Below are 13,739 nucleotides of genomic sequence, written 5' to 3'. Positions count from 1 at the left end.
GTTTGAGGGTTGTACAGAATACAAGCATAAATTAATTCTTAATATCCCCCAAAAATACATATATAGATTAAACAGACTATTAATAGAGATATTTGGTCAGTACTGTTTTGTTAAATGGCAGTGCTAAATTACTTTTCCCCCACTCAATTCGGACCCAAGATCTCATTTGTTAAGCCCTTTTGAAAATATTGGACAAATAAGGCACTTGCAGTCCTAACCAGCTCAAACAGGTATAAACTGTATTAACTGTTAACTAATGAAGAAAATACACCCCAAGGTTTTCAACAAAACAGAGACTGCTGTCTATTTACAGGTACAAGTGTCAGGGGCTTCAGTCCTGCAGGAGAAAGTTGTACTTCCCAAAGTCAAACTCATCTGGCCTGATGAGCATGTCTTTACGGGCCTTGCCCAGCTTCCGCCGCAGGAATTCTCGCCTCTCCTGCCATTCCACCAGCTCCTCAACACTGTGGGCGTAGTCACAGCTCACCCCCTCAGGACAGCCACTCTCCAGCCTGACAATCACATTGATCTATATTATACATACGTGAATCACTGTACACCGATAAAATTTGACAGGAACAAATAGGATAAGGGTGTGGTAAGTGAACCCTGCCATATCCCAGGTGTTTTCTGTGTGCATATACAGAGCACCTCTTGATGGGTAATGAGAAAGGAACTACAGTATTGAGACCCAGTACTGTGACTCTGGGCGAGTGTTACCTGGGACAAAGGGTGAGGCGGAGTCCGGGGAAGCGGTATGTCCAGGTGAGGCTCTCGTCCTCTCCCTCGCAGCTGAATACACGGTCCTTGTGTTTCTCTGAGGAGATGTGCTGCTGCCACTGGCGCTCACTGTTACTATGCCTCCCACACAGACGACAGTGGAAGCCGCTCTAGAATACACACACACAGTAAAACTGTTCTCATTGTACGTTACGCATTCATACACACTGACATATGCACACATTGCATGAAGATGCATGCACACTATCAAAATGCAGTCCTTCTTGATAGTGGTAGATAGCTTTTACAAATGAGAAAGGTGAATGTATTGTTTGCGTTCTACATCCAACAAACAGGTTTTGTGAGTAAGTGTCTTTACTCACCATTGGCTCGGCATAGTCGGTTGGCATGACAATTTGCTTCTCCTCTACGGGTTGGGTGATCAGGGTGTCATCCGGCGGATGGTTTTGATTCGTCATTGTAAGCCACATGTCGTACATCTGCTGCATATCCTTCACTTCAGGAACAGGTTCAAAGAGGAACGTAAGTAACAATATTAATGTGTATACATTGATGTATACGCTGCCTCGATGAGCGTGTTTATTAGCGAGTGCATCGGAGATGTCGGAGACCCACTGTGACTATTAAAACCTTTCCCGACCAGAAACCGTGGATTGATGCTAGCATTCGCACAAAACTGAAAGCGGGAACCACCTCTTTTAATCATGGCAAGGACACTGGAAACATGACCGAATACAAACAGTGCAGCTATTCCCTCCGCAAAGCAATCAAACAAGCAAAGCATCAGTATAGAGGCAAAGTAGAGTCGCAATTCAACAGCTCAAACACAAGACGTATGTGGCAGGATCTACAGTCAATCCCGGGTTACAAAAAGAAAACCAGCCCCGTTGTGAAGATCTTCGTCATTCTCCCAGACAAATTAAACAACTTCTTTGCTCGCTTTGAGGACAATACAGTGCCACTGACACGGCTCGCCAACGTGAGTAAAACATTTTAAACTTGTTAACCCTCTCAAGGCTGCCGGCCCAGACGGCATCCATCAGAGCATGCGCAGAACAGCTGGCTGGTGTGTTTACAGACATTTTCAATCAATTCCCATCACAGTCTGCTGTCCCCACATGCTTAAAGATGGCCACCATTGTTCCTGTTCCCAAGAAAGCTAAAGTAACTGAACTAAATTACTATCGCCCCATTGCACTCACTTCTGTCATCATGAAGTGCTTTGAGAGACTAGTCAATCATCATATCACCTCCACCCTACCTGATACCCTAGACCCACTCAAATTTGCTTACCGCCCCAATAGGTCCACAGACGACGCAATGGCCATCACACTGCCCTATCCTATCTGGACAAGAAGAATACCTATGGAAGAATGCTGTTCATTGACTACAGCTCAGCATTTAACACCATAGTACCCTCCAAACTCATCAAGCTTGAGACCCTGGGTCTCGACCCCGCCCTGTGCAACTGGGTCCTGGACTTCCTGACGGGCCGCCCCCAGGTGGTGAAGGTAGGAAATAACATCTCCATCGCGCTGATCCTCAACACTGGGGCCCCACAAGGGTGCGTTCTCAGCCCTCTCCTGTACTCCCTGTTCCATGACTGCGTGGCCATGCACGCATCCAACTCATTCATCAAGTTTGCAGACGACACTGCAGTGGTAGGCTTGATAACCAACAATGAAGAGACGGCCTACAGGGAGGAGGTGAGGGTCCTCGGAGTGTGGTGTCAGGAAAATAACCTCTCACTCAACGTCAACAAAAAAGGAGATGATCGTGGACTTCAGGAAACAGCAGAGGGAGCACCCCCTTATCCACCTCGACGTGACATTAGTGGAGAAGGTGGGAAGTTTTAAGTTCCTCAGCGTACACATCACAGACAAACTGAAATGGTCCACCCACACAGACAGCGTGGTGAAGAAGGCGCAACAGCGCCTCTTCAACATCAGGAGGCTGAAGAAATTTGGTTTGTCATCTAAAACACTCACAAACTTTTACAGTCTAGTTCCGACTGCATTGTCGGAACTAGAAGCGCAAGCATTTCTCTACACTCGCATTAACATCTGCTAACCATGTGTATGTGACAAATACATTTGATTTGATTTGAGATGCACAATCGAGAGCATCCTGTCTGGCTGTATCACCACCTGGTACGGCAACTGCTCCACTCTCAACTGCAAGGCTCCCCAGAGGGTAGTGAGGTCTGCTCAACGCCGGGGGCAAACTACCTGCCCTCCAGGACACCTATAGCACCCGATGTCACAGGAAGGCCAAAAAGATGATAAAGGACAACAACCACCCGAGCCACTGCCTGTTCACCCCGCTATCATCCAGAAGGGGAGGTCAGTACAGGTGCATCAAAGCAGGGACTGAGAGACAGAAGTTGTTTTTCAATCTCAAGGCCATCAGACTGTTAAACAGCTATCACTAACAGAGGCTACTGCCAACATAGACTCAAATCTCTAGCCACTTTAATAAAGGGACTTAAAGGTATCACTGGTCACTTTAATAATATTTACATATCCTACATTACTCGTCCCATATGTATATACTATATTCTATACCATCTAATGCATCTTGCCTATGGCGCACTGCCATCGCTCATCCATATATTTATATGTATATATTCTATTCATCCCTTTACATTTGTGTGTATAAGGTAGTTGTTGTGAATTTGTTAGATTACTTGTTAGATATTACTGCATTGTCGGGAACTCGAGGCACAAGCATTTTGCTAACCTCGCATTAACATCTGCTAACCATGTGTATGTGACCAATAAAATTTGATGTGTACTGGTGGGTATAATAGGCATCTGAGCCAATCCTGCTCATAGATCAAAGTAAACAAAGACGATAATGTGGAACAAAAGGTTTAGTGGATAATGAAAATATAGTGTAAACTTACAGCCATTGTTCTTCATATAAGTCCATACTAGCTTCTCCTCTTCACTGTGGGCAAAGGCACAGTTCCCAATGTAGTGGCACTTCTTCTGCTTCACCACATGGGCACATATCTGAGGGGGACACGTTATGCCGTTACGCACAGACTATGAGGATGTTTGTGGAAACAAGTTTGCACAGTGTCAATGATTAAGTATTAAATTCAACTGACCAATATATACCGTTACCCATGAGCACACTAACATAATAGTTCATTATAAGTTAACAAGACACAATGATAATATGCTTGGTTGAGTCTATCAAAAATAATTTCTAGCAGATCGTGCATGAGAAGTAGCAGGGGGCAGCACACACGTCATACTGCTGGGGGTAGGTTTTGGCAAAAGGCAACGTCCGCACCATCACCCACTTCTTTCCCTCAAAGAACTTCACCAACAGCACCCGACGCTCCTTCGTCCAACTACAGGGAGAGAGATGTAAGAGTTATGGTGGACTTTCCAGAAAGATACTGTCCTAAATTATATAGGGCTTCGCTGTAAACGCTCCATACACCTTGGTTTGTGTCCCTGAGATGAACATTCTCTATTGTCATTCAAAAAACCGAACACATATCTCAGACTACACATCTAATATACAATGGCCATACATTAACCAGTGCTCCCACACATTGGCTAACTGGGCTTACTGCATTGTGTCCCGCCACCCACCAACCCCTCTTTTACGCTACTGCTACTCTCTGTTCATCATGTATGCATAGTCACTTTAACCATATCTACATGTACATACTACCTCAATCAGCCTGACTAACTGGTGTCTGTATGTAGCCTCGCCTACTTTTATAGCCTCGCTACTGTATATAGCCTGTCTTTTTACTGTTGTTTTATTTCTTTACTTACCTATTGTTCACCTAATACCTTTTTTGCACTATTGGTTAGAGCCTGTAAGTAAGCATTTCAATGTAAGGTCAACACCGATTGTATTCAGCGCACGTGACAAATAAACTTTGATTTGATAGACAATAGTGAATAACAGTGGTCAGTCATATAGAATTGTTGCATACTACAGTGAAGCATTGGTCTCCATCTGGCTAGGGATGCTAGGTAGAGTGCATCCTCACCTGTGCCTGGCCTTGGCTGCACAGTACTTAAGCGCTTTGTCCGGCTCGCTGACCAGCCCGTCCCTCCAGCACTGACCACAAACAAACTTCCTCTTCAGGTTCAAGCAATAGCCTCCTCCCCCACCTCCACCACTTGAGGATGAAGATGGTGGTGGCATGTACACCGGCTTATAGTCAACAAGTCACAGGGACAAAAACAGAGAGGCAAAAGGTATAGAATCAGACAAACTACACAGGAACCATTGTCTCGCCATATTATGAGATGTGGCATAGCAGGGATATTATACCTTGGGTTTGTGCGTGATCTGCTCCTGTTTATGCCAGTGTCGCTTGGATTCCTGAACAATTTCTTCATGAGTGATGCCTAAAGAACAGGCACATACAAAGAAAAGTGATGCCTAGTTGAACCTAGGCATCACTTTTTACAGACCGTATTTACAGTGTTTTACAGTGTTTATCAACTATGACAAGTCTGAACGGCAGTGTCTACTGACACCTACTGGACTTTGTTGAAATTTTCGTGACTTTTAGTATAGAAACGAACATTTACAAATAAAGATGTTTTATTGTAGATTGGCCTCTACATTTAAAAATGTTTTCACATTTATTAGACAGGAATAAATATGTCTCTCTGTGTCTGAGACCAAGTACAATGTTCATGAGTGTGTGTGCATCAATCTGACTGTACCAGAGTCTTGCTGCAGCCTCCAGCACTTGAGCTCTATGGCAGAGTGGGCAAAGGAGCAGCTGTCCTCTCGCTGGCAGCCGTAGCGCTGGGCATGGCGGCACACGTCCAACTGGCACTGGGTGTACAGCGGGCGGATCTTAGTGTAGTGCACGCTGCTGGACCTCACCGCATGCACCAGGCACCTGCAGGGCAGAGGGGGGGAAGAGTGTGTGTGTGTGTGTGTGTGTGTGTGTGTGTGTGTGTGTGTGTGTGTGTGTGTGTGTGTGTGTGTGTGTGTGTGTGTGTGTGTGTGTGTGTGTGTGTGTGTGTGTGTGTGTGTTTGTAGCAAATGTGACTCACTTGTTTTTGTCGAATGGGTGTCGGGCGCAGGGGTTGGAGCAGGTGGACGGCACCTCCTTGCTGTGCTTACTGATGATCCTGGGCTTACTGTCATAGCACTCCTGAGGAGAGAGAAGGGGGGGGGGGAGAATGAGGGGGAAAGTTGAGGTAAACAGAGACAACAAGTAGGGGGGAGCATTGTTTTAGAGGTCTGCGCGGGACAGATTTTTTCCATCCCATTTTTATTTCACCTCATCTCACGTTGGTTGAGCGCCTCCACTTCTTTCCATTATCAATATGTATTTATACACTGTAGTAGGCTACAGTCTAATCATATTTAAATTAACTGCAACGTGATTCTCTGCCCATGTAGGCAGCCAACTTTATTTCAATGAGACCACCCTCTACCATGTTTCACTGGTAAAGCTTGGACATATGGAGGTGTGTCTGTGTAAGGGTACACATGTGTGTGTGTGTGTGTCCTACCTCACAGAGGTACATGAACATGCCGTTGTGGAGCTTCAGCAGGCATGTGATGCTAAGCCTGTCATTGTTGGGGCTCTGTGAGTCAAACAGCAGCTCTCTGTTCAGGGCTCCCTTCCTCTCCAGGGTCCACACATCTACTTCCTCCTGGCAGTAGGCAAACGTACAGCCCTCCCTATACTTACACTTCTGAGTCTCCAGCACCTCTGCACAGAGGGAAGGAACTTAGATTACAACATATACAAACTTAGACCAACGCTAACCTTTAGGACCCTTTTTCCACAGATTAAAACAACTGGGTAAGTTGACCTATGACACACACACATTATCTTCATCTAAACAGAGCCTCTTTCCCACACCAGTCACTGTTGTTTTCCGTACCTTTGCAGAGCACAAACGGCCCAGTAAAATTGTGCGTGGGGCGGGGTCGCACCCTGTTCCAGACAGGGTGCTCTGTAGCCCTGATCCTGCACAGAAGAATGTCCCGCTTACAACGGTGGGCCAATTCTGCCTGGTGCTGGTAGTCCAGGACCCCTGGACCTGAGAGACAGAGAAAGGGAGGGAGGAGAGAGGGATATACGGGTAAAGGGGTAAAGAGGGGGAGAGAGACAGAGAAAGGGGTAGTTAAGGGGGGACATAAGAATAGACAGGTGAACCTCAGCTATGATGCCTTGAAACTGTCAGTCCTATTAGTTAGAAGTAGGGGGCCTCCCGAGTGATGCAGCGGTCTAAGGCACTGCATCGCAGTGCTAGAGGCTTCACTACAGACCTAGGTTCGATCCCAGGCTGTGTGGCAGCCGGCCGCAACCGGAAGACCCATGTGGCGGTGCACAATTGGCCCAGCATCGTCTGGGTTAGGAGAGGTTTTGGCCGGCCAGGATTTCCTTGTCCCATTGCGCTCTAGCAACTCCTTGAGGCGGGCCGGGCGCATGCACGCTGACTTTGGTCGCCAGCTGTAGTGTTTCCTCCGCCACAGTGGTGCGGTTGGCTTCCGGGTTAAGCTAACAGTGTGTCAAAAAGCAGCATGGCTTGGCGGGATTGTGTTTGGGAGGATGCATGGCTCTCGACCTTCGCGTCTCTTGAGTCCGTACGGGACTGGGACAAGACTAACTACCAATTGGGGAGAAATTGGGGAGAAAAAGTACACAACAAAATGTAATTTTAAAAAACAATTTTAAGAAGTATACTGGGGGAGGGACACTAGCTGAGAGCGAGTTTATCATGTTCACTACTGTACCTATCCAGCTGTAGCACGTGGCACAGGCCTGCATGAAGTCATGGGTGGCTGCTAGGGGGTTCTTGGTCAGCTGAGAAAGCTTGGAGGAGACCTGGCCATTCTTTACCACCTACATCGCCATGGTAATAGAAATGAATTTAGGTTAATATGTCAAGGTAAAACTAGCATGACGCTGTAAACGACAAAGTTCTATGTGACCTAAACGTTGCATAAAAAATGTTTTAATTTAAATGTACACAATGTACAGGAGGGAGTCTAACAAATTCTGCTGACAGAAATAAATGGCTTACTGTGTGGTTGGACTTCTTGGGCGAATGTGTTGCAGAGAGAACATTGTGGGAGATTCTTGCACCTTAAGTGTGTGAGAACAAAAAAACAGAACAATCAATTATAACACCTACATTAGGTTCATACCTTCCTTGGTGTTAAATATTAAAAGAAAAATGAAACATGTATACATTGCTATAAGCTAACAAGACATTACCACCCTCAATCGACTCACCAGGCAGGTTGAACTCAGAGAGGGAGTCCAGCCCCCCTCCCCCCACCACCACTGGTTTGGCTGCTATTGCACCCCCAAGTGGGTAGAAACTGTCAAGGGCATCTAAGGCATCAAGTGAATAGAGTGCTGTTGTGGGAGCCGGGGCATCCCCACCACCAAGGCCTGAAAGGGAGTCCAGGTTGTTTAAGGTATCTAGAGAGTCTAGTGCATCAAGGCCATCTAAAGATTTCAGAGCACCCAGGGCATCCCCCCACCCATGCCTGGGAATGTGTCCAGAGAGTTGAGCTGGCTGATGGCTGAGTTGAAGAAGGCTGGGGGGAGCCGGGGCGAGGGGGCGGGCAGGCGTGAGGGAAATGGGACACAAGCTGAGCTGGGGAGGATGATGGGAAAGGCACGTTGGGGGGGAATCTGAATGAGAACGAGAGAATGAGAAGTTGCATTGACAGATTCAGGGAAGCTATATCAGAATACTATGTCGACCAGTAGACAAACTCACACAGTCCAGCAGGCTGTCTAGATCGTCTCCCATCAGCTCACTGTCACCCAGGTTCTCCGACTCAGGCACAGAGATGGGAAACCGCCGTGGGCCTTGGACAGGGCTACCCAGACGTTTGGAGTAGACAAGAGGACCAGAGGGAGAGGATTCATCACTAACTGGGATAGCGGCAGATAGAGGCTTGCAGGAGATACCAACTGAAAGACAGGGAGAGGTAACAGGTGAGATAAATTTTCTGGAAGTTATTCAATTGTTATTACTACTTTTGACAAATCTTCTTCGATAGTCTTTACATTACAATGAGATAGGTAATTCAACATTTCTGGTCAGGAGAATTACCTGATGACCTACCTGATGAGATGTCACTTAAGGAATCCAGACCACTGCCATACATCTTGAGGTGAAAAGAGAAAGACAACAGCTTCTGTTTAAGTGACAATAAATCAACAGGTAAACCAAAGTACATGCCAAATCTCAACCAATTTAAGTGGAAATATGCAACTTTTTCGGCAGCCCAACTAAATTCACATAGAAATGTGGTTATAGATGTATCATTCTACTTGAAAACAAGTCTAAAAGGCGATAGATATTTTCTATGTGCTCCCTTCATGCTTCCTATTCTTATGTTTTGTTTTTGTGTCTATTACTTTTGCTTTTGTACACCAGCTTCAAACAGCTGAAAAATATATTTTTGGTTACGGAAAATATATTTCAGAGCGGTTTAGATGGTACAATGATTCTCTAAACTATACTAGCTTATAATTTACCTTATAATTAGGCAAACTATTAGTTTCGGCAACTATGAAATGGCGGAGCGATTTCTGCATAGTGCAACCTTAAAGTGTAATGGTGAAAGTTGTCGCACTTGCCTCTCCTGCAAAATGAGCTGAGTTCCCATTACTTTTCTCAGATTTGGCCGACTCCTGCAAAGGAAACAAATACTAACTCCATAAAGAGGCAACCTAATGAAAATGTCAAACTTAATGACTTCAATTGTTATGAATCCAAATTGAGATTTAAACCAGGGTAATAAGCAGCTCATGGCAGATTTGATCAGAGAATGGCAGATTGAGAACAATTGAATCCAAGCCACTTATCATGTAAGGTAATTTGCCATGCTGTTTGAATCTAGACCTTCTGCTTTGGAAACGGATGCTCACCTGTGTGCTAATGTAGGCTTTGCGTATCTTCAGGCCCAGTTTGTTAGCTAGCTCCTGTGCCAACTCATACACATGTTTGTCCTATGAAGAGTACAAGATCACATATATTTTTTAAACATTTAAATACGCTTTTTATTAAATTAATTTCACGAACACTTAATCTGAGTTACATGATACTGCAAAAGTACGGTGTGAGGTCTCCCCCTCGCCGCATTGTCTTCTCACACTATTTTGAAAAACATCAAAGGTATTCGAAGGAGAGAAGGAAATGTGGAAACAAATCCACTTGTATGAAAATAAACTCCTTCTCCACTAGCGGATCATCATGAGGAATCCAAAATTACATATGTCAAGTGGTAAAAAGAAATGTTGCTAGTTGTGCTAGACATTTTATAGATAAAAACAATATACTACTTAACCTTTTAAAGGTGTGCATGCTTTTCTACTTCAAGAAAACAGCCTCTGATGTGAAGGGGTCATTCATAATGTTACTCACGTTAGGCGTAGTGAGCAGGCAGCCCGTGCTGCAGTTGTAGGCCTCTCTGAAACGGCCCAGCTCCCGCAGGCATAGAGCCTTCCTGTAGAGTGCCCTGCAACTGTCTTTGCACAGAGCCAGCGCACTGTCACAGTCCTGCACACCCTGCTCATACTCCCCCTGAGAGAGATGGAGAGAAAGAGATGACAGGTAACGTGTGGGTTCTGCCACAGAGTGAAAGACTAAGGCCATAAAGTGGTTAATACAGGCTAATGAGAATGGGGTAATGATAGATGATACAGGCTCTGTAACTTCAAGGGGATGTTGAGGAAGTGTCTGACTGTTGGCAACATTTCAATGATGAGACTGAAACACATGTTACACATGATGCAATAGAACATTTGTAAGTCGCTCTGGATAAGAGCGTCTGCTAAATGACTTAAATGTAAATGTAAACAATGTGATGCAACAACACGAAATACTGAAATAGAGAGATTGCAATGGGTATTCACCATTGGTTCAATATTTACCCACTACAGCACATTTGCTTCCAACACAATTGCTATTAAATATTATATGTAAAAGATGACTTCATACCTTTTGTATACAGAATTGTGAACCTCATTCAATCATCCATATTGTGGATCAAAGATGCATAATCCTGGTGACACACCACTCTGACTCACCATGCTGTGGTAGGCTGCTGCCCTGTTGAAATACAGACTCTCCAGCAGGGCTGAGGGAATTTCTAGAGACTCAGCCTGGGCATAGTGGGCCACGTTAACACCCTCACTGAAGTCCTTTATGGCCTGCTGCCACTCACCCTCCCTGAACATTGCATTCCCCTCATCCAGCAAGTTACACACCAACTGGGTCAGAAACCCCTGGAGGGACATTCAGGGAAGAGGAGAGGAATATGGCATGGGCGTGAGATAAAGACAGTACACAGGAAAAGCCACAAAGTACATGGATGTGTCTAATCAGTATTATGGCTGGTTTTGATACTTTTTTCCCATGGCAATAATGGACCAAATGTGAAATGGAGAACATCTCTGAAAAGGGCAAGCTGCATGACTGTGAGCACACAACATGCTCTTTGGAACAGTATAGGGGGTGTAGACATGCCTAGACTAAGGTCAAGAGAGAAGACAGTCATCGCATTCCTTAATCCCTACCTTATAGCCTTCAGGCTTTGGATAAGGCAAAGAAGACCTAGGACACAGAGGAAAAGATAAACTATCAATACAAGTGAACTAGTGCCTTATGGCCGTTTGAGGGTATAGGATGAATGACAAGTAAGAGAGCAACTGGCTACAATTTAGTTGAAAAATTGTGGGAATTGCAGGGGAATGTTTATTTCGCACTGTATGAATCCCAGGGCGTTCCGAATGCCCTCCTGGCGCTTTTGACGGTCCATGTCCATCTCTGCACACTGTAAAAAGAGAAAGGCCCATATCAACATAATTTTGACGTCTACTATCGAATTAACGTTAACTAGCCAGAATAAATAAACTAGGTTCAAGAGCTCGTGCAAAGTATACAGCAACGAGAAAATACTTGACCAGTTTAGCTAAATATATATTTTTTGTTTAGCTAACGTTAAATAGTTAACCATGTCTCAAGTTATCTAGCTTTCATGCATGCTAGCTAGCTACCGTTAGCTGGGCATGATTCGAGGAAGTTACAACCCACCTGGTGATAAAACACATAAATCGACGTTTACTGCTGTGGACAGACGAAAATCTCGCCAAAGAGAATTTAGAGCTGTACAGCAACCAGCCATCCAGTGCAATTCTTTGCAATGGTATTTTTTTCGTGGACAGTTTACATGTGAGTTTCACTTCCAATTCCTCAGCTGAACAATGAACACACACTCCCTCCCTAGCTTGTTTTTGAGTTGCTTGGCTCCCACAAGGTCCTAGTGAGATTATTTCAAGGGTAGGGTGAGGTGTGCTATGAATATAATGTTTCTTGTTTAGACATGTCATAGGGAAGTTATCAATTATACACGAAATTAAAATGTTTGCATTTTAATTTTATTTGAGAAATTCATCAAGCTCGGATAGCTTTCACTTTTTTGTGTGTTGATTCTCTCTGGAATTCTAGCGCAAAGGCCGGCGGATGGCGATATTGAGTAGTTTCATCTCGTTTTACCTCTTAAAGCGAGACATTTGTATTATTTCTAGCGCAATACCGGCAAAGATCAAAGCAATTTTTATTGGTCACATACACATGGTTAGCAGATGTTAATGTGAGTGTAGCGCAATGCTTGTGCTTCTAGTTCCGACAATGCAGTAGCATCTAACAAGTAATGTAACAAATTCACAACGACTACCTTATACACACAAATGTAAAGGGATGAATAAGAATATGTACATATAAATATGTGGATGAGTGATGGCTGTGCGGCATAGGCGAGATGCAGTAGATGGTACAGAATACAGTATATACATATGAGATGAGTAATGTAGACATTATTAAAATGGCATTATTTAAAGTGACTATTGGTACCTTCATTAAATCCATTTATTAAAGTGGCCAGAGATTTGAGTCTGTATGTTGGCAGCAGCCACTCTATGTTAGTGATGGCTGTTTAACAGTCTGATGGCCTTGAGATAGAAGCTGTTTTTCAGTCTCTCGGTCCCAGCTTTGATGCACCTGTACTGACCTCGCCTTCTGGATGATAGCGGGGTGAATAAGCAGTGGCTCGGGTGGTTGTTGTCCTTGATGATCTTTTTGGCCTTCCTGTGACATTGGGTGCTGTAGGTGTCCTGGGAGGGCAGATAGTTTGCCCCTGGTGATGCATTGTGGAGACCGCACTACCCTCTGGAGAGCCTTGCAGTTGTGGGCGGAGCAGTTGCCATACCAGGTGGTGATACAGCCTAATAGGATGCTCTCGATTGTGCATCTGTAAAAGTTTGTGAGTGTTTTAGGTGACAAGCCAAATTTCTTCAGCCTCCTGAGGTTGAAGAGGTGCTGCTGCTGTTGCGCCTTCTTCACAACGCTGTCTGTGTGGGTGGACCATTTCAGTTTGTCCGTGATGTGTATGCCGAGGAACTTAAAACCTTCTCCACTACTGTCCCGTCGATGTGGATGGGGGGATGCTCCCTCTGTTGTTTCCTGAAGTGCACGATCATCTCCTTTGTTTTATTGATGTTGAGTGTGAGGTTATTTTCCTGACACCACACTCTGAGGGCCCTCACCGCCTCCCTGTAGGCCATTTTGTCGTTGTTGGTAATCAAGAATACCATTGTAGTGTCGTATTGAGTTGGAAGCGTGTATGGCCACACAGTCATGGGTGAACAGGGAGTACAGTAGAGGGCTGAGAACGCACCCTTGTGGAGCCCCAGTGTTGAGGATCAGCAGGGTGGAGATGTTGTTTCCTACCCTCACCACCTGGGGGCGGCTCGTCAGGAAGTCCAGGACCCAGTTGCACAGGGTGGGGTCGAGGCCCAGGGTCTCAAGCTTAATGGTGAGTTTGGAGGGTACTATGGTGTTAAATGCTGAGCTGTAGTCAATGAACAGCATTCTTACATAGGTGTGTGTGCAGTGTGATGACGATCGCGTCGTCTGTGGACCTATTGGGGCGGTAAGCAAATTGAAGTTTTATGGAAGACACAT

The 13,739-nt window shown here is 45.1% G+C and overlaps 1 protein-coding gene across 1 annotated transcript; it reads right to left on the bottom strand.

The window, feature by feature from the left end:
* Positions 1–217: 217 nt before the first annotated feature.
* On the bottom strand, positions 218–11,994 carry LOC124016098 (zinc finger CCCH domain-containing protein 7B-like). Its single transcript, XM_046331623.1, has 24 exons — positions 11,811–11,994; positions 11,483–11,550; positions 11,294–11,330; positions 10,805–11,002; positions 10,140–10,298; positions 9,644–9,724; positions 9,353–9,406; positions 8,835–8,877; positions 8,484–8,680; positions 8,248–8,395; positions 7,988–8,149; positions 7,776–7,837; positions 7,486–7,594; positions 6,630–6,788; positions 6,252–6,454; positions 5,787–5,887; positions 5,448–5,629; positions 5,047–5,123; positions 4,760–4,926; positions 3,997–4,102; positions 3,647–3,755; positions 1,104–1,237; positions 721–890; positions 218–512 (listed from the first exon to the last, which is right to left on the bottom strand). Exons 2-24 carry the CDS (start codon positions 11,539–11,541, stop codon positions 332–334), a joined length of 2,898 nt encoding a protein of 965 aa, XP_046187579.1. The 5' UTR covers positions 11,542–11,550; positions 11,811–11,994; the 3' UTR covers positions 218–331.
* Between the last annotated feature and the right edge of the window lie 1,745 nt (positions 11,995–13,739).

Source organism: Oncorhynchus gorbuscha, linkage group LG26 (genome assembly GCF_021184085.1).
Source record: "Oncorhynchus gorbuscha isolate QuinsamMale2020 ecotype Even-year linkage group LG26, OgorEven_v1.0, whole genome shotgun sequence".
NCBI lineage: Eukaryota > Metazoa > Chordata > Actinopteri > Salmoniformes > Salmonidae > Oncorhynchus > Oncorhynchus gorbuscha.
The sequence above is the reverse complement of the archived record's forward strand: the minus strand, read 5'-3'. Positions and strand labels throughout refer to the sequence as shown.